This window comes from Coloeus monedula (genome assembly GCF_965178545.1).
Source record: "Coloeus monedula genome assembly, chromosome: 2".
In the NCBI taxonomy this organism is placed as follows: domain Eukaryota; kingdom Metazoa; phylum Chordata; class Aves; order Passeriformes; family Corvidae; genus Coloeus; species Coloeus monedula.
The window spans coordinates 58,419,229-58,442,602 of NC_138782.1; the positions used below are offsets into that span (position 1 = coordinate 58,419,229).

Sequence of the window (23,374 nt, forward strand, 5' to 3'; positions counted from 1 at the left end):
TGGTGTTTGATCAATTTACATAGTCGAGTGGCTCACTCAGACTCTCTGTGCTTTGAGGTTACATGTCCCAGAATGTACTGAGCTTGTTGGCATTTTGAAAATTAAATTTAGAAAAACGTATTACTTCACAGTTCTTTCCCCCAAGTTACTAAAATATTTAAGTATAAGATATTCTACATCTAGATAACGGGATAAATCAAAGATCAAGACTATGAACTTCCATTCAACACCAGCCCTTTTCTGCATCTTTCATCTCTTTATCAAAACATAGAGAGATGAACCTTGAGGGAAGCAAGCCCTGGAGTGAGACATTCCAGGCCTGCTGAGGTATGCAAGGAGACCACAGTGCAGTGGTCGCATGTACTTGAGTGTAGCAAAAACCATCTTTCACTTTTAAATTAGAACATGCTGAACTCAAATAACTTTGCAGGGCAAAATTGGAAGTGCAAGACTAAAATAAGAAGAGACAATTCTAACCAGAGAAAGATCTGGAAATCTATCCGGTCCTGACAGGCCTTTTTTCCCCCCCCATACCTTAAAGATGTGCCAGTAGCAAAGCGAGAAGGCAAAAAACCCTTCTCCTCTGCTGAAGCAAAGCAATCATCTGGGCCTCACTGGAAGTTCATTTCAGATTTTGTACACCACAGCCACTAGCTCTGGGTAGACTTCAGGCTCCACACAACTCTGCGTTTTGAAAAGCTCTCCAATTGAGGGCTCTTGAAATATTTAATGTTAAGCAGGAGTATCCTGCCCAGAGTGGCAGCCCAGCCTTGACAGAGCTGTGGCACCCAGCCCATGGAGCGCTGGGTACGACTGGCCAGGCCAGCGCTCCTCAGGAGTGAGGTTACTGCTGCAGTTTAGCACAAGCACAATTTGCATTGTGGGGTTGTAAAGGTAAGGCACTGATGTCCCAGCCAATACCATGAAGTGACAGGCATTCTCAATATGGTTGTTTTTTATGTGTGTGCGCATTTGGGATTTGAAATGTATATTTTATCAGATTTAGCAGAAGGATGATCTTTGCCAAAACACGATGAAAGGGTATGCATGGAATGCAATCTCCAAATTACACTGTCATAGTATAATTACTTTAAATCACTGTAAAATATCATAAACTAACTCCAAATTTTAGCTCTTTGGCAAAATGTATATTCACAGTAAAGATCAACAAGAAGAAACTGTGGCAATTGCTGCAGCAGGAAAAAAAAGAACCAGGTGCTGCCATATAAGCTGTTGTTTTTAATTACTTTTAATTATTTCACAAGATAATCCAATATTTTAGAAATTACTGCAGAAAGAATTTATTACATACTTCTGTAACATTTCTATTCTAGACTGAAGACTTCATTCTGCCTGGTCTGAAAGAAATAAGCAGCAGTGAGAAAAAACCCCAAAACTACTTTGGCTTCACTTACTGGGGGATTTAGTGATGAGGGATTAAAAATATGTAACCAGTCTTTATCCAACTCCCTACAACTTGAGGCAAAATAAACAGAATTTAATTCTTGAATGTGGAAAGGACATAGCTCTCTTTTTACCTTTTAACACTGGTTTTCTTTGTTTAACTAAGACCTTGTATTTCAAATCTGATGGTGATACGATCATAGCACATTACCCATGCACAGCTTCTCTCCAGTAATCCCAAAACACTATGAGCACAGCCCAGACAAACAAGGGCACACATTCCTTCCTAAGAAGGATCCATTTTACTGCATCTTCAAGTCCTAGCTCAATCCCTCTGAAGTCAGAGAGGAATCTGCTGCACACTGCTGTCCTTCTTGGCCATGGAATACCAACTTACTTCTCTGCACAGTCCTATCTAAGACTATTTTTAGCCCAACTCTCACTTGCTGTGAGAAAAAGGTGTCTGAAACAAACCCCGAGAGCCCACTGGTTACTTCAAATAATGCTGATTCCCGTATAAAGCCAATGCAAGAGTGGTGGAATAAGTGATTTACAAACCAAATAGTTCTGCACATCACTACCAGCACCTGGGCCTGTGCCACAATGTGCGTGTGTGTACACACATGCCTGACGATAATGTGATCCACACTGTTCCTGTATTTTGACTTACTTGTGACTGCCATTTTGGCACAAAAACGAAATACAAAAAGTGATGGCCTAGAAGGAGCTGGAGTACCTGGGGTTGGTACTGGTTTTCTGCCAGGGAGGAGTGCTGCAGTAACAACAAGCTTCTCCCAACTGTGGAGGGGCCCCATCAGCACCTGGCTGACAGGAGGGAAGGAGAGCAATTGGAGGTGAGCAGAAAATCCTGACAAACTCTTTGCAGACATTACAGGAAGATTTAGTGCCCAGGTATGGTATGAACCAACTTATGAAAAAATTACACAATCAGCAATTATCTCTTTTCAGGCCGTGCAAAAATCCTGCCAAAAAAAGAGAAAAAAGCCTATGTAACTAAACATAGATACATAAGAAATAAAATTTTACATATATAAATACACAGCTTTGTATATATATATATTTTATATTTCCATGTGCATGTATAAAAATACAGTTTTGAATATTTTAATAGAAGCAAGCACAAATTGATTTAAATTAATGCCTGAACATAGTGGAGAGCCAGCAGAGTAATTAACTGTGTTATTTATTAATTATTATAACTATCCCAACTGTCCTTTCTCTTCATCTCTCCAATAAAAACAACTCATTGCTAATCCACTACAGCTGCAGAAACTTCCATGAAATCTTAGTTAAGGTAATAAAATAGCTCCAGTTTTAGGTATGGAAGATCCATTTCTGCCCTTGAATAGTTTATGTCAGATTATAATCTTCAGTGAAGAATTTGATGTTATTTCAACAATCCAATACCTCATTGGCACATGCTAGCACACAAAACCATTTTTTTAAAATTACACAGCAATATAGTCTGAGTAGGAAACCGGTCACTGAACAAGCTAAATCTGCATGAAGGAGAAAGACTGGAAGAGCGGGATAGAAGGGGGAGGGTAGAATGCAGTGAGCAGTATCAGAAAAATGAACACATAAATGAGAAAGGAAGAAGGATCATAGAAATGCACCTTAGTTGAAAAGATTTCTTTCAGTATCTGCTGGCACTTTCTTTTTATCTACAACTAGTTCACTCTATTGCAGCCAATAACCTGAGTGGGCATAAAACAGATTTTTTTCATGGTTTGGATCAACGTGGGATATAAACCACAACTGAAACACATTTCCATGTGCTAAACTCAGCAATGATTACTGTAATCCAATTGCTTATACAGCATACTTTGACAATTGAGGTGGTAGGCACAGGGAATACAGAGCAAAAAGGTAGGTAGGAACACGGTTCAGATTACTGCTTTCCAAATCTACTTTTGTTTTGCTGGTGTATTGTTAAATCCTTTCTGTGCTTCACAGGAAGCTACACACTTTGAAGACAGTTAGTCACAACAACTTCTTTATTTTGTTTTTGGTTTAAAACGCCTATGATTTGCACACCCTGACACTTGCTGATTTCATGCCCTGCCTTTTCCTGTCAAAGCCCCTTCTTGGCTCTCCACACGAGGAAATCTCATTTATCAAAATTCTGTTCGCGTAAGGGGAAGGGCTATGCTGAACTGAGCCGTGGCCTTCATTAAACATGCAGAACATAAACTGCTGACACTAAGCACAGTCAACTTGCAGCATGGCAGAGGAGAGAGGGAAAAAAAAAGAAAAAAAGAGCAATGAGACAGAAGGAATGATGTGATGGTGAAATAGGAATAAAAGTCACAGTTTTGCAAAGCATTTAAGTCATACTGGAGTGAGATTTAATCACAGACCTGAAGTTAAGCATGTGCTTAACTTTGCCGAACAGAAATAGATCACTAAATTATGAATGGAACAATCTATTTCTGTTCCTAGGAACTCGGACACTTTGTTCTCCAGACCAGTCCCTCAGGGAATGGAAAAGGTGAGGGGGAAAAATGACAACAAAATTGGAGAAAACAATCCCTTCTTCAACTCAAAATACCGGTCCAGATAAAGGAACCGTACATTATCTTTAACATAACAGGATTAAAAAGGATGGTATCCATCATTTAGGTTACAGGAGACAGAAAAGGGCATTTGCCATTATGGTCATTAATTTCAACAAGGTACCAAAGGCTGGGGCTCCGAATAAAATAAAAATTTGTAAATCTGGAAGAACCAAGCATGAGAACAGAAATGCATTAAAAACCAGAATTAGGGCTGAGGGGGAACAAAGTGGCTTTTTAAATTTTCACTTCACTTACTGTTCATGATATTTTTTCCCCTTTAATTCTCAAAGATAGCTGTGTAATGCTGCCTACAATAGAAACTTGAATTTAATAGGCACGAAGCAGAAGGTGTGTAGCATTTTCCTCTGATCACAAGGAACAAGCACTTAGCTGTAAGAGATCCACAATGAGTCACTGCAGGGAGGAATCAAATGCATCACAGGTACATGCAAGCCTTTTTTATTCTTATTCTACCAACTCAAAATGCATTATAACATACAGCCCTAGGAAAAAAAAAATCAATTTCAAACCACCTAGTCCTATAAAAATATATAATTTTCCAATCATATATGCCTGCATTTACACAGTTCAAGAAGAGCTAAGGCAGATGCAAGGCAGGGGGATGGGGCGGGAGATGGGTGGAGGGGGATGTTAACATTTCCTCTGTAAGCTTTTCTTGGTATTTATAAATAAGATAGTAATTCCAAGTTGAAATTGTCTCACTACTAAATGAATAACTTTCAAACAGTAGCTAGAAGTTATTCTAATATTTTCTGAAAAATAATATTATATTAACATTTTCTGACACTTTCACACCTCTTAAAACACTTCTTCAAAGTTAATCTGGAAGTTAAGAACCATAAAATTAATGGCTGGATTCTGCCACCCTTTTCCATATGATGAATATCATCATACTCCAGAGAGAAAGAACTTAGCTCTGATCAACTACCTCTTAACATAGTATTAACTTTTCTTCCCTCTTGCAGTTTTCAGCTTTAACGGAAGAGAGCAGAAAGCGGACACGCTTATGGCAATGGATCATGCACCTTGACCATTCCTCAAGAGAGATTTCTGTAGTTTTTTAAAAAAACCAAATATTGTATACATTCAACAGAAATCAATAGCTGCTTTTATGCTGAAAAAGTGTTGTTTTTCTTGAGGTCACCTATAAAATAGAAGAGGACAGCCCAATTGTTCTATCTTCTCTTTGAACTTGTAAACAATGCAGTATTATCACCAGCTTTTTTAGCTGTTATTCTGGTCAACAAGGCGCTGCAGCCTGCCATATAAAGCTGCACACCACATGGCACCATTCAACAGTATATCTAGGTCAGCTTGCATTTTTAATGTGCTCCATTAGCTTTCCCTTGCTCACTGTATCAAGTTTGAACTTCTCACTTGTCAAACCTCTCTATAACTAAGCCAGGCAACACACAGGATCCTAAGAGTATTGTGATCATCTTCAACATTTGTTCCACCAAAGACAGCAGTTCTAATCCTACTTCCTTAATTCCATGCTGTTTCCAAACCCAGCATCCCCCAATTTCTCCTTCAAGATCCTCTTCCACAATACTGCTGGTAAAAAAAAAAAAAAACAAGAGGTTACTTAAATAGAAAACCCCAATGCTTTACCTAACGTAATACCTTCCCTCAGTACTACTTGGGGAAGCTTAACAACTTTGACCTTGGCAGCATTCTGCATGCACCACAGCTAAAAAAACTACAAGTTAATAAACATAGAAAGAGCCATATGTAAATTACTGTAAAGCTTTTGCAGAATCATATGTGCTATAATGGTATAAGTTACTTCAATGCAACAAAAACCAGTTCCACATGATTCACTTCATTGATTTCCTTCATAAACAGCAGTTAACTCATTTCTTAAAATACATTTAATAATTTTTAAATTAGCATGCATTCTAACTGCTTTTCCCACAGATGATTTTAAGGCATACATCCCTCCACTGGAGCACAGCCCTTGCACAAGGACTGAAGTTGTAAAACCACCCTAGATATAGATTACAGGTACAAGGTAATTGGTACATCAGTATGGACACAAGGAATAACACTGGGAGCAAGTTTAGCAGGAGGCTCAGGGAGATTCAAACAGATCTTGATAAGTGGGGAGTGGAACTGGATGATGGAACTAAAACAGTCAGTCATGTTAAATTGAACTGTACAAGTAATACTTATTTTGGTTCAAATTAAAATGGTAAGGCAAGTTTTAATAAAGAGACTGCAAATTCATCTGTTGTCTATTTCATGTAGGAGCAAGGATTTAGTATTGAAATCATAAAACACACAGAACGATTGTTACACTAGGAATGTGTCACAATAGCTTACATCTGTATAGTATAAAACAATGTAAAGCATTGCAACAGTATGAAAATCATGCCAAAATGATCTGTAATCTTGATCCTTCTGTACAAGGAAATATTAAGACACTGTATAATTAAGTATTCACCAAGAAAATCAAAGGAATGACCTTGAAAAACAAGATTTCCCAGTGTCATTCTAATCTCATAAAATTATCCATCAATATCCCAATTCACTAGAAAACCCTGTCTCACAAGCAGAAATCCTTAAAAAGCAAACTGAAATAATTGAAGCTTCAAAGTTAGAAAATGATGTCTTCTGTAAAAAAAATATATGTTCGGTAAAAAGCCCTAGATTCTGCACTATTGTCATTGTTTTTTCCTCTTGAAATCTGCAACATGTCAACAGCACTTTTTCCAGCAAAGCATAGCTCTGAATGATGATACACACCTGACCTTGTCTCAGGAAAAAAAACAGGGGAAATGAAAACTGAAATCACATCTGTCTACCCAACAACATTCTCACGGTCCTCTCTGCAATTCCTATTCTTCACACCTAGCACTAGTTTTAACAAGCCAATTCTGAAATCAGGGGAAGCAGCCACATAGCAGAAATCTGAATATTTTTCTATATGTGTATTTCATACTGTTAAAAAAGTATGCTATAAAGAAAAGGCAAACACATTAACAGTAGTTTTATAAAAAAATAAGTATCTGTGGGGGTTTTGTTGTTGTTTTTTAAGTCCCAATCTGAATGGGAGCATGCTTTCTGTAGCAAGGTGGGACTGGTTGCTGCAGGGCACAGTTCTGGTCCCACTAGTTGTACAATTAGGTAGAATTTACAGAAGAAAAAGAAATCTGGTCTAACCTGTTCACTTCATCAAGGAGGAACAGCAAACTATTTGCAAATATTCTGAACTGCCCTCTTCCCACCCCTAAAGAAAGAGACCACCTGCCTCAACATTTATTTAAAATGTGCAGGTATTTACAAGCAAACTGCGTTCCGATTGTTAGATGACTTCTTGGCAAATCTGATACTCCCTCCAAGTTCAAACCAGCAGTGTAAATCAAAGGGACCACATGGAACTGTAAAGGACCCGCCTGATCAGGCAAGCATCACCCCCGTTTACATGTCAACAGGAGGCAGCTGAGCGAGGGAGGATGCTGAGCAGCACACCCAGCCAGACAGCTCAGGCACACCAGACTCGCTGCCTGAGTGCGCCCACCAGTTAAAATTTAATGAGCAACAGAAGGAAGACTGAGAAAATAAATTCTTTTTTTCTGGTAGTAAATTAAGTCACTGCGATGTAGTGACTGGTGTTAAATGGTGGGTTCAAACCCTTGAGGTGATGCATTTTCCCACTGTGAAAGCAGCACCAAATTTTGCACTCTTCTGGAATTTCTATGGAGTTAGGAAAGGGAAGACCACACTACAGACGGATTCTTCATAAAAGCAGCAGGGGGTAGTATGGATTGCTGCTGCAGTCGCTGCTGCTGGTGCCTCCACAAAAGCTGGATGGTTCAATGTTGCAGCAGCTCATTTTAACATAGTGGCAATCTAAATGGGCATAGGACTGCACAATGAGGGATAGTCATCAATCAGAAAAGCAAAACTAGTTGCCAAGCCTTTACTGGGAAGGTGGTGAGGCACTGGAACAAGTTGCCCAGAAAGATGCCCTGTTCCTGGAGGTGTTCAAGGCCAGCTTGGATGGAGCTCTGAGCAACCTGATGTAGCTGAAAGGTGTTCCTGTCCATGACAGGAGGATTGGAACTAGGTGACCTTTAAGTTCCTTCCAACCTGAACCATTCCACGATTCTTACTTACAGACATTATTTTAGCAACTACCTAACAGTTGCCATGAATTGCATACACATCTTCTGAAAACTCCACACTGGTACTCCCAGGAAGGCAGTGGGAGCTTTAAATCTGTATCAAAACCCAAAATGTGGCCCCATCTACACCTTGATAACCTAAACCATGCAGTGCTGGAGAGTGAGGCTGTTCATCACATTTATGTATGTCCAAAAGTAGAGATGATGTAGAAAAAAAAGAGAGCAGCTTATGTTTTCTTAGCACTAATCCCAGCTGGTTGGAGGGCACTGGGCAAACCACAGGCCAACGATGTTCAAGGGTTCTGAGGAGGGCATGTTTACCATCTGTGCTCACTCCAGCTTGCCACAGAGTGCTTGGGAACTTTGAAAAATAAATGCTACCACATACCCATGTAAACTGCCTAAGCCTAACCCTGAGGCCATCAGTATTTATTCTGCAAGCACCATGAGATGCTTCATGCTGAAAAGGAACATTAAACATGTATTTATGGCTAGTCTGGATCACTGGCAAGAGAAGCAAAAAGGAAATATCCAAGAAAGCCTGACATGCTGTATACGCACAGGGACACTGCCACAGGAGACAGGTCCTTCCAAAAACCTCACCTTGTCTTGTCTTTCCTGAGACTACAGGAGTGTGGGCACAGGGCACAAGGAGGAGAGAACCAACTCTTATTTTTATCCAGCCGATCACGACTTTCTGACAAGTGGGGCTTCTCAGCTAACATATCTTTTTTTTCTCCTATTCTATGGATCATCTTGTCTTTTCTTTTATGCAAGATTGTTATGGAATTGTCCAGACCCACCTTCACTGCACAAGGAGGCATCATGACCTCCAGGAGGCCTGCACTTTTTTCCATTCTCCCAGAGAGCTTTAAAATCCTCTCCACGTGGGAAGCAGGACAAAGTTGTGAGTAGTGGGACACCTCAAGTGGGTGCTTTTTGGACTCACCCTCCACACTCAAGGTGGTTAGATGCACTCTTCTATTGCTTGCAGCACTCAGGACAAAGGTGGACCACAATTAGGACTCTACGATGGACAGAGATGAGCTTATGGCTGTAAATCTCTTGGTGTGCCTCTTAATTCCTATACAACTAAATGGGGAAAAAACCCCACAAACCACAGATGTATTTATTGAGACTAAACTCACAGGACATTAAGAGCTATTGATTATGCAGATGAAATTTCTAAGACATGATTGCAAATTCGCAGTTTTGTGTTTTCTTGGACTGTCCCAAATAGCATAGCAATGATATGCACAGGTTACTCAGGAAGAAACCTGTTCAAGTTGCTGCTACTTAATCCTAAGTACTTCAAAACACTTTGATACATCTGTAAGGGGTCCCTAAGAAAATGAAAAGAGCACCGTGGTCCATGCTTTAATGCCATTCTCTGCCCTTAGAAAACACCCAGCACAGAGGGCACTCAAGAGACGTCAGCAACCCCTAAACACAACTTTAACAATGAGTCAAAGAAAAAAGGTTGGAAAATCCTTTTAGTCATCTGAACACCTCTGGTGAAACAAGTCCACAAAGAAATGAACAACAGAACTGGGGAAATATACAATCCTAACTCTCCTATGAGTAGCAAAACAGAATTTACTGGAGGTTAATATGAATATCTATCTTTTCTAAGCTAAAACAAATCCAAAAACTTATTTACAACTCCCAGGTTCCTACCTAAGTCAACAGTGGAAAGACAGATGTAAATGAGGACTCATTTCTCTATATTTCCCCATAAACTAAGCACACACAGACAATCCAAGTGTCAACACATCAAGACAGAGATAATTCTGACCCTTGAAAACATTCTCTTCTGAAAAGGATTAATTGGCTTTAAAACAATTTAATTTGGCTTTGAAGATGCAGCTTTTATTAGTAACCACCAGATGGCAGGAGCAAAGGCTGCTTACAGTCTTCAACAAAAGAAAGCTGTCTTAAACAGGGTGAGCATTAAAAGAGAACAGTTTTTTATGTCTACTTTTTCTTCACTTTCAGTGGTTAATTTTCTTATTCTTTCCAAGAAGTACTATTTTATTGCAATCAAGCTAATACATTAAAAAAAAAAAAAAAGAGAAAGAAAAACGTCTCTTGAGAACATGTTTCTCAATTTTATCTCATGCCATCTCCATCTCATAGCTCAAGGGTTCTGCTACAGATATTTCAAGAACAACAGTTTCCTTCTAGGTTTGCACAGTCATAACTCACAGGCAGCCACCAAATGTATTCCCTTTGATGTCCTATGCTTCAAACCAGAAAGGTGACACATAGCTACACTGTGTAGCTCAATTTACCCTTGGGATTTGAACTTCTGCTATCTGGGATATGAAAATAAGTAGAATACAGAAGATGCACCATGATGTGATGATTGTTGCAATAATGCATCATCCACAAGGTGGAGGAAAGCAAAACCCCTCCCCCAAAAGCATGAGCCTCTCCACTTTGCCCAGCGCTCTCCCACCAAAGCAACCAAAAAAACCACCTTAAAATAAAGTAAAAGTAGTATCTTTGGGAGGAAAAATATTTTAGTCTGAGCACATTTGATTCTTAAAAACATATATCCTGTATCAGAGAAAGAGCATTTAAAAATGCAATCCATCAGCACATACTTTAAAAGACTTAGGAATAGACTCTCTAAACAACTTCCAGAGTTACTAAATTACAGAGACAAGGTCATCACTTTATGTTGTGTCATAAAACATAAATACAGCTAGTTCCATGAACAATGCTGGAAGCTCCACCACACAGACACATCCACATCAGAAATACCACCCTCGCTGTATTTCTTTAATAGAGCTGTATCTCCATTATGCTGATTTCTTGATCAAAGAGAAAGCTTTACTCCTGTATTTGTCTTCCGCAAAGGAAACATAAAATCTCTCCTACAGTGAACATATCCATCGGGAATGAGATTCTTTTTCCTCAACCCCAGCAGCACACAGTCCCAGAAAAGAACAGATGAAGCTCGCTCCTACTTCAAAACAGCATGAGATGCAGTTGTGTGGTTAATTCTGCCTCTGTACATTAGCAAACACGCCACTTTCAAAATATGAAAGGCTTTCTTCCCTGCCCCTTTTTTAAATGACACCTGCAAATCACTAATCCAGTTGCCATTTATTTCCATATGTCAAATTACAATCTTAACTTGTGCAAAGCAACATAATAGTAATGATTAAGCCAATTACATCACAACACAGCTTAAAATGACACACAATGGAAGGATTAAAGCTCACTACCAAATAAGAGAGTCCTGTTCTTGGTGGAGCTCCCCCACTGTGGGAACATAAGTGTCTCTTTTCCTGTTGCACAAACTTGTGAGCCTTCTAACATGTAGCTGGTAGACTGCCATTAACAAACTTATTTATATTAATGCAGCACTAAGCTGGGATCACTGCACCTCGGCATTAGCTGCGGAGGGCGGGCTCTGCAGCCGGCGCTGCAAACGCGGCTTATGGCACACCACAGGTCCACAGACAGGTTGGGACACATGCACGAGGTGATCTCACCAGGCTTAACCAAATAAAGCCTCCTCTACCTGACGTTATTTGGGTCAGGTAGATGCTGACAGTAAAACCCTTAGGGAAAAGGAGGGAAAGGAGAGCAAACTGAGCACAAATATTTAAAAAATCAGGCATCCTGTTGTCTAGATAGAGCCAGACACCATTTGCAGCCTCTGTGAAGCATGTGCTACTGCATTTGACACCATAATTCCAAGTGATGCCAATGTGCAGCTCCTACAACAATAAAATGTGGGTTAAATCTTTACATAATAACCAACCTTTCAGACTAAGATTTTCAATTCTACCTCAGGGATTAAAAGGTTCTAATGGAAATTGAGCATCTGAATCTTTTAGGAGGATTTAAAAACTCACACACTCTTATTTTTATTTGTTCATTGCTTTAGTCTTTAAATCAGCATCATTCAAAACGGTTAAACCTTTTACCTTTTACTTCTGCCCTGGGCACCTTTTTTTTTTTTTTCACTTTCTCCTTCTTTTTCACATCTTTGTATTCCTCCTATTTTCTCTGCCATCTGCAAACACTGGTCCCATCTGCTAAAATATAACTTCCTACTCAGCTAAAATAAACACAAAATAAATTGGTACTGTTAGTATTTTACACATCATCATTAAGCTGTAGTAAGATTAATGGGACTTAAAGAGTTTCCAGCTTTGAAATACATTCCTGTGTGTTGACTACAGACTCGAGCAGATATCACTCCATCTATTCACTCTTACTCTATGTTAGCTTCTTGGCAACTAAGGCTTTGAAGGAACTTACTATATATGTAAGTCTATCCTCAGCAGAATTTGAACAAACCAGGCATAACTGTTAAGCCTGTCCCAGATCACCCATCAGCTGTTCATGATTTGCTGCGTGGTCATTTCCCCTACGTCTCTCCATACATAACCATGCATATAACACTTCTAAAATATTGGAACAAAAGAGCCAGTCAAAAGCTGGAAGGTTTTTTCTTTAAAAACAAACATGCATTCAAGCACACACACAAATGCATGTGTAAATTAAACTGAACACCATGTGTACCATCTTTTAAAAAGCTGTTACAGCACACCAACAGCTTCTTCCTTCTGTAAAATTAGTTGCACAGAAAGCTAAATGGGTTTGCTTCCTTCTATTCAACCAAAAGAAAGGTTTGGACAGCAATGCAATCAAATCTGTACATATTTATACTTATCAAATGACAACTTTTATTTAAACCGATTGAAAACATGCTTAGATTTTTATGGCCTTTTAAACAGTACTGGTCTCACATATGCACAAAATGAAAATAAAAAAGTTCATATTAAAATATCATTTTTACTCCAACAAATACCTTATGTCCTACATTTGTTTGGGGAAGACTGTTTACTTATTAGAAAGCTGAGGCGGAGGAAACAATTTTAAGGATTACTATTAATGGTTTGCAATTTGCACCTGTTCCATGCTTAAGGAGTAAAGATAGGATTTGGTGCTTCAAGGTGCTTTTTCCCTGGGTATTTTGACAGTTTGACACGATTTCATTTGTTTTCATTTTATTTTCTAAAATAAGAATTATTTTGACTAAATCAATATGCGTAACTTGATAAAAAGCATCCTGTACCTGATTTCTACACACACTTATGAAGATGATGATCATCATCATCCAAGACTCAACCATTCAAGGGGCAGAGTACATCAGCCAGATCTTCACTTTGTCAATGATAACTACAGTGAAGCTGAACAATATTCTGACATCTCATTCAGAACCTTTTCCTGGGAAACAGCCCCATTTGCTGCCAGTATGCATATTTACCATGAGACTGAAATCATCGAGAATTTAAGAATAACAAATGACATTGTACATTCTTTCAGTAGTCTACAAATACCCTTTTTAAAAAGACAGTATTCTTGTATGTATCTACAGGCAACACAGCCTGTCAACAGCCTAAAACTAAGTGGCATCTAAGGATAGGTAGAATGGATGCAGTCGAAAGAAGAGTCATCCCCTGCAGCAAATTAAGCTTCTGCTCTTGCATACAGTGGGGCCCTACAATGTTCCAAGCTGAGACATATGCTACACCCAAACCCAAAAAAGATAGTTCCCTCCAACACTCTACAATAGCCCTGGAGGAAAATTCAGGCTAAAAGCAGGTACCAAGGAAAGCACTGCATGGTGCAAATTTTTAATGTTACATCCTTCTCAATGTGTTATCTGGTATTCAACTTATGATCTAATCTATAAAATTAAACATTTTTCATTTAAAAAGTTTTGCTTATACACATTCTTTGTTCGCATACCAACTCATCTGTTAATGTAACAGAGACTCTAGCCTGTATTTGTCATTGAGACAGACAGTAAAGAAAGCATATCTTAAGGGAGAGAAGGGAAGAAAGTGCTTTCGCAGCATGTCTAAATAGACAGCAAAAATAAATTCTAGGATTAACAAGTTTTGGATGATATATTTAGCTTTCTTTTTGATTGATAAAAAGTACATGACATTCCTACACATACAGAGTTTACTATATAACATAAAGCTACTATTACAAGAGAGTTTAAAAGATCCTGATGAAGACGAATCTTAGGAAAAAAGATATTTGGGACTCTGGACAATGACGTTCAGAGTTGGCAACAGTACAGATTCAGTTTTTTAAAACTGAAGCTTAGCAACAGAAAACTCTTCAAAGTTTTTGTAGTAAAAAGGAGTTTCAAAGGATATCCATCAGGATGACAAGACATAAAAACACCTTGCAAATCTAGCCATGAAAAAAACTTAGAAGCCTCCTCCACAGTGCTTTAGCTCTAAGAGAAACTGGCAACAATAATCATCAGTACTATTTCTATTTACCCACCTAGTCTGAAGGATTATGGAGATGAGTTCACAAGAGCTGACCCTCAAGGTTTATTAAATATTCAATGAATATTTTGTATGCTTGCTGGGTATTAAATAAAAATCAGAAAATACTGAAGACTACCATATGTTATATACTTCAAATAATACCGGAGTAGCTCTGTTTGTTTTTTAATAATTTATTGAAATCACTTTATCACATATCAACATAAAAATGTACAATACAGACACAACGTAAATTCTGGCATCATGAATATTTAGGTACTTTTAAAGCTTTTTTTTTTCTGCTGGTAATTTTGTTTATTGCATTCCAAATAAACCTGGAGAACTTATTCAGTATTTTCTTGCTTTTCTTTTTTACCTTAATAGTAATAGCACTGCTATTTTATTCACCTGCAGAAGCATCACAGCATATGGACCTCCAGCAGCAGGAAACTCTTCACTGTCATGATCTAGCCTACTGTGCCTACAATCTCCTTTTTCCCTTCCCCATCCACTCTCTTCCTGACTAACTAGATAAAGCCTAAACACAGTCTGCCCTGAATAAAATCATCTGGTATTAGTGCTCAGGTAAAACAGTGGTCGTCACTATAATGCTCACTGGCCAAAGAAACTTGAGCACTAAGTAGGACACAGTCCATCCATGTAGCTGGGCAGGTCTGAAGTCATCTCTCCAACACACAGTACTGCCCACCACACACTGATCTACAGTTGAACACAGGGTGATGCAGCTGTTCAGTGAACTACTTTCTACTTGAGATGCTTTGTCAAAAAGGGCCTGAACAAACTCAGCAGACTGCCAAGCAGACAAGTACAATTTCTGAGTTGCAAATCTATGGAACAAGAACAAATTCAGCTTTTGGGCAAGTCCAATCTTAAGAACTACTGCTAAGCTGACCTTCCATGTCTCCACATGGGTTTCCACAAGTAAAACTTGCTCACAGGTTTTATACCAAGAACAGGATTAAGACAGCCTGTGTGCCACTCTCAGATTACCACACGTAAGGGAAAGTTTCTGAATTGATGGATGCAAGTCACAGGATCCTCAATTCTCAGGTTGAAAATTGTCATTTTCTGTGGTATCACATCCAACAATTCATATTGTTGGGACCTATATAACAAAACTGCACCAAACTACACACCTTGTGTCCAAATGTAGCATCCTCGGAGGCCAAGACTTCAACCTGAAATTATAAGGAGAAAGATAATTTCAAATTTAGCCACCACCAAGAACCTCTCTCTCCTGAGCACAGCACCACAGTCCAGGCAAAGAAGAGATCTGTAAATGAAGGTGCCAGTCTGGATCAACCCTAGGAAACCTACATATGATAGGAAGTGCAAAACTATCAGCTGACAACAGAAATCCTCAAGTGAGGAAACTCGGAGAGCATCCCTCATGACACAAACAAGGTTTCTCCACCTGAATGACATAAAGAGTACCTATCAGTGTCCCAGAATTTACTGTACTACAGCTGGAACATTTTTCTCCATAAAGAGTTCTGACTACACCAAAAAGCTGCCTGAGCACAACTAGAATGATCTGCCATGGTCCATCCCTGCAAAAAAAAAAGCTGGAAACACCTGAACTCTTCCCCTCTGGTTACCCTCTAAGCAGGCTGGGTACTTCTGCACCAGCACCAAGTGGAACAGCAATAAGGGGAAACTCTGCAGCCAAGGTCTTGGTTGCAGGCTCCTGTCTTGTCTTGAGCTAGAGAATTGTTTGAAAACTGTAGAATTCAGGGAACACAAGCTCCCCAGGCAAAGGCTGAGATCAGCTGGCTGAGAGATACAGTGAATGTTTGAAAGTCTGAGAAAAGCAAGCTGCCAGGTCATCAAGTTGTGCTCCAGACCAAACCCCTTGCTGGTTACCACACACTGCACAGCTCTAGAGTTGATATGCACTAATCTGTGACAACAGGAACAGACGTAGGAAAGCAGGCACACCGATTTTTCATTAGACTCCTTAAAAGTACTTCACACTTCAGCACCTTTCACCTGAGAATCTCAGTGCTTTTATGAATTCTAATTAATTAAGCTTCCCAATACACCAGTGAAGTCAGAAATGTCATCATCCCAATATAGAGAGAGAAGAGTAAGGCAGAAAGAGGTTAAATAATTTTTTAGTAGTCATGTGCCAAGCCAGGGACACACTCATAAAAAGAATCCCAGATCTCTAGTCTCAGGCTCACAGTTTAACAACTAGGAAATTCTCTATTTCTCTGATTTACATCCTATTTAAAATGCCTACTGCTGCATTATTATTTCTACAACTAGTATAACTATAACTAATGTATCTAATCTCCAGTTTAACTTAAGAAGAGTGAAGGATTTAAAGCAAATCAAGAGGGAAAAAATGAATGTGAAGTTTCACCCTGAAGCATGTTATAATGCCAGAGTTATAAACCCCTGAACAAGAGGGTTTATAATGGAAAGGCTGATAAACTAGCAATGATGGCAGCACTTAAATATATTTATGTCATGATCTAGCAACATATGGTATTTCTTCATCTCTAAATTAAAAAAGGGAGGAAAAAAAAAAGTGGGAGGGAGATAAAGTATTTATAGGAACTAAGAATAAATTAAGAAAATGAACCTTGGAGTTACCCAATTGTGACCTGTCCAGCTAGTTAGGAATGGCAGTAAGAGGCTACAAAATAGCATCTCATTCAATTGGAGGTAGGAAAAAAAAAATCCAAGTAAATAAAATCAATCTAAAATGATATGATATGTATTAGCTCCTTATATTAAGCTTCTAATCCTTTAGGCACTTTATAAATATTAAACAATCAGTCCTGGTGAGACTGATAAATATCCATAATATATTTTACAGATGAAGAAACAGACAGAGGGTTAAGTGACTTGCCCAGGGCCAAAAAGAATAATCAGCTATCGGATTGGAAATAACTGTATGACTGCTTGTCACAATACAGTGCCCTACTCAGATGCTCAGGTGGCTTCTGAAAAAAGTCATTCCACTACCAGAAGCATCTCAGTTAGGGTTAATGTGGTGCACATCTAAAGTGTGAATGCTCATTTTCACTAGGCTTACTGCTTCAGTACAGCATCCAGCTACCACCACTAGATAGACGCCAAAACTTGTTCAAACTCACTCAGTTTCTCTATCCAGTATTATGCAGTCACATATCCCAGATGCTATCTCCAGTCCCATTAATCATAGAATCATAAGGGTTGGAAAAGAGCTCCAAGATCATCACGTTCAACCTTTGATGGAACACAACCATGTCAACCAGACCACAGCACCAAGCGCCATGCCCAGTTGTTTCTTTAACAGTTCCAAGAACAGTGATTCCACCACCTCCCTGGGCAGCCCATTCCAATACATAAACACCCTTTCAGTGAAGAAATTCTTCATGATGTCCAGCTTCAACTTCCCCTGGCACAGCTAGAGGCTATGTCCTCCTGTCCTGTCACTTGTTGCCTGGGAGAAGATGCTGACCCTCACCTGGCTACAAACCTCAGTTGTTCTACCTTTCAAGCAGTTGTAGAGAGTGGATGCTTTATTACTGTGCTACATTTCTATTGTGGAGATTCATTAGGGAAAAATGGAGCCTTCTTTGTGCCACAGGGTCCTTCTCTGACTCTCTCCTGGAATCCACCACAGTTGCTGATGCCTTGCCAGCCCCAGTACACTCGGTCTCCCTTGCCCTGCTGCCCCTGCCTCCTCCCTCTCCTTCCCAAGCATCCCAGCTGGGTGGACAGCCCCATTGAGCCTGTCCAGGGCTGTCTGTCCCTTGCCTGCAGAAGCACGACATGGATGGGATGGCATGGAACCCCTGCACCAACCCAGCACAGAGCGGGCAGAGTCTTAGTTTGGGCTCCGCACTGCACCTCATCTACAGAGAGGCCACCTGACATGCCAGGACCGTCACTGCAGAGCACAGGCGAATTGTCAACACCTGGGCTCTGCTAAGGAAGCTCCTGCTCAGGGCCAAGAGAATGCTCACGTCTGCCACAGTTCCAAAAGACATTAATTAACTTGGCACAATGACCAGCACGTGCAAAATCCCATCCTTCTTTTCACCAAGAAACTGAGAACAACAAACTGTGACACCAAAGAGTAAAGCAGAAGTTTAAGTTGGTTTAACATACTCTTAGTCTCTTTTACATATAGAAATATTTTCTTTTATGCTTACAAACATAAGGCTCACAAAGACAGTAAAATGGCTTGGAGCGAAGCTAGTATAGATAACAATTCTAATTAAAAATGTTATTGAACAGGTCTGATAATGCTGCTTCTACTTTTCCAAGAATGATCACACCACTTCTGCGATAAATAATTGTCCTCACTTTGCAGATGATGCAATGAAACATCCTCCGTATTCTTTGTTACTACTGTGTTTAACAGTGTACTGGTGTGTTAGTCCATTCATTTGGATTTTCACCTCCTCGTATAAGACAGTTAAGCTAAGTAAGAGACAAGTAACTGCTGACACCATAAGGTATGCAACATAAAGGACTGAAACAAGATGTGGGACAACATGAGGTTTTCCTCATGCTCAGCTTCCAAAAAAAAAAAAAAAAAAGCCAAAATGCATTACAGCCTAGGCTGAGTGGACCCCCCTCTAGTGGGAATGCTTGTGTACTTCAATCAGCACCCACACCACCCCAGCAAAAGACAACATTACTTTAAGAATCAGGCAAGCACCATCTTTCTCTTAATTGCCTTTCAGAACATATCCCTTCCATTCCAATACACAAAAAAAGAACATGACATTTATTATTGGTTTAAGATAATCTGATGTTAATTAAGAACTTCTCATTATATACCTATTTGTAGCAGCTAAACATTTTCTATTTTAGTTGGCTGTTCTGAGTGTACACATGTAAGTATCTTGGGTAGGTGGAGTGTTTTTCTTTTACAGTGAAAAATTCACTGCATCACTAAAAAATGCAGACTTGATTCTTAAATGAAGCACTGTTGATTTCATGTACATATTTATATCTGTATCAGATACAGCAGCTTTCCCTTAGGCACTGCTCTGAATCTTTGCTCCAGTCCACAGTTTCCACTCCCCAAAATACAGTGCTACAGTTGAATGCTGTTTGCCCTGTAATTTATTTCTATGTAAAAGTAATTTTTGGTGACTGTTTTTTGGTGGGTTTTTTCCAGTTTATCTAAAGAACTGAACAGCCTTTTTGCTTCTAATAAACAAACTCTAATAAACAAACTGCAATTCTGGGCTAGAAGGCTATTGTAAGTGGTAAGGGGTAAATGAAGGGTACTATTCGAGGGAGTATATGTATTAACCATACACTGGGGATCAATTACACGAGTTAGTGGTTTAAGCAGGAGTATCCCACAGCTGAATCACGCCTGTCCTACCTGGGCAACTGACCTTTCCTACAGCCTGCTCCCCACTGCTGACCCTGGTCCAAGAGGAGCTTTCCGGGGCTGGCCAGGATGGGGTCCAGAAACCTCCACAGTGCATGACAAGGTGAACTTCCCACCTCCCTGCACAACTTACATGGTCTCCAAAATGGGCAGCTGTGGCCAAGGGCATTACTGCTTATGTAGTATTCTGTGATTTAATGGTCAAATAGAATAGCATTTAGTATTTTTTTATAAGATGAAAGAATTCATAAATGTCATGTCAGCCTGAAGGACCCAATGAATAACGTGTGGAGTACCCTGAAACAAGACGGGGAGTAGCCTTGAGTCTCTTTTTGTCAGAAGTAACGGGACTTTGTCAGTAGTTTTATCTTGCTTCTCAAAAAATGAATCATAGAGACCTAGTTCGACAAAGAATATTGCATCGCGACCAAGAGACTTACCGTAAATTACACACAGTCACTTTTACCTCCCTGTCAAAGAGAAAAGGAGTTGAAACATAGACAGAACTCTTGAGGTGCAATGCTGAACACGGCCTTTTTGGAACGAAGTTGTACAACCTAGTGATCAGATGACACAAAGAATTATTCTAACCTGGTCTTCTTCAAAGCCATTTTCAGCATTGGTTCAGACCTCACCTCAACCCAGGACCTTCTTGGCTCATCAAGACATTGCTTGAGATAGGATTAGGCAAAACTAAGCAAGAGTCATGGGAAGTGGAATACCATTAAGAGGAGGAATTATAGCCACGCTTAATGCCCAGACTATTATCCAAACAATGGAACATGAAATAGCAAGTACACAAGGACAAAAATAACTAACTCACAAAAGACTTGGGTTACAAAAGCCCTCTCCATCTTCTTTGGGGGAATCTGAAAATAAGCACTAATAATAATTTCTGATGCATGCTGATTCCTGGTTAATATCCTGTTAACATTAATGCTGAAAAGCATCATCGACCTACATTTAACTACCCAGGCAAAAACTTCCAATACAGCACACACTTAACGCTGGTCTGAGATGGGCTGGAGCTCCTCAAAGTTCACTCAATAGAGCCAGAATTTGCAGCTGGCAAGTGAGGGGGTTACAGCTACTCTGGCAAGGGACACAGTAGACTGAAGCAGCTCCGATCAAGACAAAATATTCTGTATGGGCACTTACAGTTTCTGTGGTTCACACATGAGAATTTGCCCAGCTGGCTGCAAATTTTATAGGCTTTCTATTGTCATTTGTTTGACATTATTATTCTAGGAAAATTATAGCACAGGGCCTTCTCTGATACCTAGAGGGTTTTTGCCAACTGCCTGCTTACTAAAAAGGCATGCCTCTGGCTCTTCTAAAATATGCTCAAAACAAAACAAATGTGTAAGTTAATACTTGCATTTTGCAATACTTTTGTTTTCCCTCTTCGGTAATGATCAATCAGTTTAGAAAGGGCTCTCCTCCCCATGATAACAAAATCTAAAAAGAATGAGGGAAGACAGGTGCATCCACTTGAATTACTACTGCCAAATCACCTTCTTGCTGTCAGGGTACACTTCTTGCTCAATTGTTCCAAGACAAAACCTTGTCACACTGTCCAGTTCAAACTGTTTGGTCTTGTACCTATGCTTGCCCTCTGACTTAACGCAAGACTTGGTGCCTTTTTCCCCTCCTGGGGAGAGGCTCTGTAGTTCCAACAACTCAGTGGGTCTCATTAGTCCAGGTGCCGAGCAATACAAATGTAACTCCCATTACTATTTCCACATACCAATCTTGCTGAGCTGCCTGTAGGAAATAGCCTGGATAGCATGAAACACGGAGGATGCTGTAATGCTTGGTGCAGATACACCCTCATAATCCTTTTCTAGCGTAGATTTTCAGCTTTTAAGGTTTTCCCATCAGCCCACCCACCCACACACCACCACTTCTGAACTCATCTTATAAACAAAGGTGATAGGAAGTTAATCCAGTTTTCAATTTTCAAAGTCCTTAGTTTATTTCAAAGATGAATATAGTTACAGTCATTCATATCTTTATGAAATCCACTTTAACTAGCTTTAACATCTCCTCCCTTTGCCATCCTTTTCAAGTAATTTAGGATTCAGTAATTGAGGCAGATAGTTGTCCTTTTCATTGGAGCAGGGACAAACCTACATGAACCACACTGTTCCTGGCAGTTCTTCAAGGACTTACTGAGGGTGTACACAGCTTTACATGCACACTGAACTATGGTAATAAACTTTGGTAACTGCAACAACCCTTCCTTCCCTTTTTTCTCTGCTACCTGCCACCAGTTTTATTTATTTTTAATTGTAATCATGCATGTACTTCACGCTAGGTTTCAGGTCTGTAGCAAGTGAGTGTTGGGCGTGTTTCTTGGGCAATCTCTGAATAAATACACCAAAGACACACCTTTGTTATGACCCTGAATCTATGCCTGAAACAAAGGTGTGACAGTCACATAGTATAAATCTCATGAATTAAGGACAGATCAGCTGAAATTTCCTCACTTTCTATACAAAGGCTGTTGAGACTACTTACTGAGTTAAGTAAATGCTACTGCCTCACAGTTCGACCTACATAAAAACTGGAAATCATGTGACACAGTTCACAGTAATTATTCATTATATCTGGCACCCCCTTCTTCTTAGGCTTTCCCTTTCATTTATTTTGCTTCTTCTTTGTGGTATCAGTCATTTATCTCTTAGCTCACTGGGTCCAGCAATAATAAAGATCAACGTTCTAATTTTTGAAGGCACAACTTTCAGGTAGAAAAAGACAAATTAAGTAACAAAATGATCCCTCGTTAAATGATAGAGTAACTTTGTGTGCTACTTTTTGTTAAAAAGGTTTGAAAAGATGTTTCAAGAAACTACTCTGCAGCTCAAATTGCTTATTAATTCTCCTCATTCTCCTTATTAGCATGTACAGACAACGCAGTGACTCAAGGACGCAGCTCGCTGAAGCAGCTCTGTTCTTGGTCAGCCAGTGTTTGAGATAAAACACAATGATGCATCATGTTCTTAAAACCTGATTAGTGGAACAGATGTGTCCTGCTTGTATTTTTAAATTTTCTCTTGAATGTCACTACTTTTGGGGAAGCTGATTTACAACAATTAAAAAAAAAATCATTCACATCTCCAGCATTGAGTCCAACACACATTGCTGGATGTGCTATTGACCGACCTGCTGGTTTAGTCTCCCTTTGCAAATATTTTGCAAAATCCTGGGAACAAGGCCAATCCCTGAGAAGAAAATATTAGCTAACTAAAAGCAATAACAACCAGCCTTGTAAGATATAATACATACAACATTACACGTATCAGAAGCACCTCAGGAGGAAAAAAATTGTGCGCTATGGGGCAACTTCTGTTAAGTCAAGACAGGAAAGTACAAAAATATTTAGGTTTGCACCAGGAAACAAACATTACAATTCCCAGAGAAACTGACATTTGAGACTATGTGCACCCTCACTGCAGGGAAACCTATGAGACCTATCTGTGGGCACCCTCCCATCCCTTACAACTCTGTCACAACTTCCTGCTCTGTAGGTCCCATATCAGTAGCGGATCATCAGCAAATTCA

The 23,374-nt window shown here is 39.5% G+C and overlaps 1 protein-coding gene across 8 annotated transcripts in view; it reads right to left on the bottom strand.

The window, feature by feature from the left end:
• The window catches only part of ARID1B (AT-rich interaction domain 1B), a 327,188-nt gene that overhangs the window by 129,213 nt on the left and 174,601 nt on the right, over positions 1 to 23,374 (bottom strand). For 5 of the 8 annotated variants that reach the window (XM_082276897.1, XM_082276893.1, XM_082276896.1 and 2 more), the window contains one exon: positions 15,600 to 15,641. The exons of the other annotated variants lie outside the window; for them this stretch is intronic. In XM_082276897.1, the coding sequence (XP_082133023.1) occupies positions 15,600 to 15,641 (42 nt within the window). The remainder of the gene's footprint in view (positions 1 to 15,599; positions 15,642 to 23,374) is intronic. 8 annotated transcript variants of the gene reach the window in all.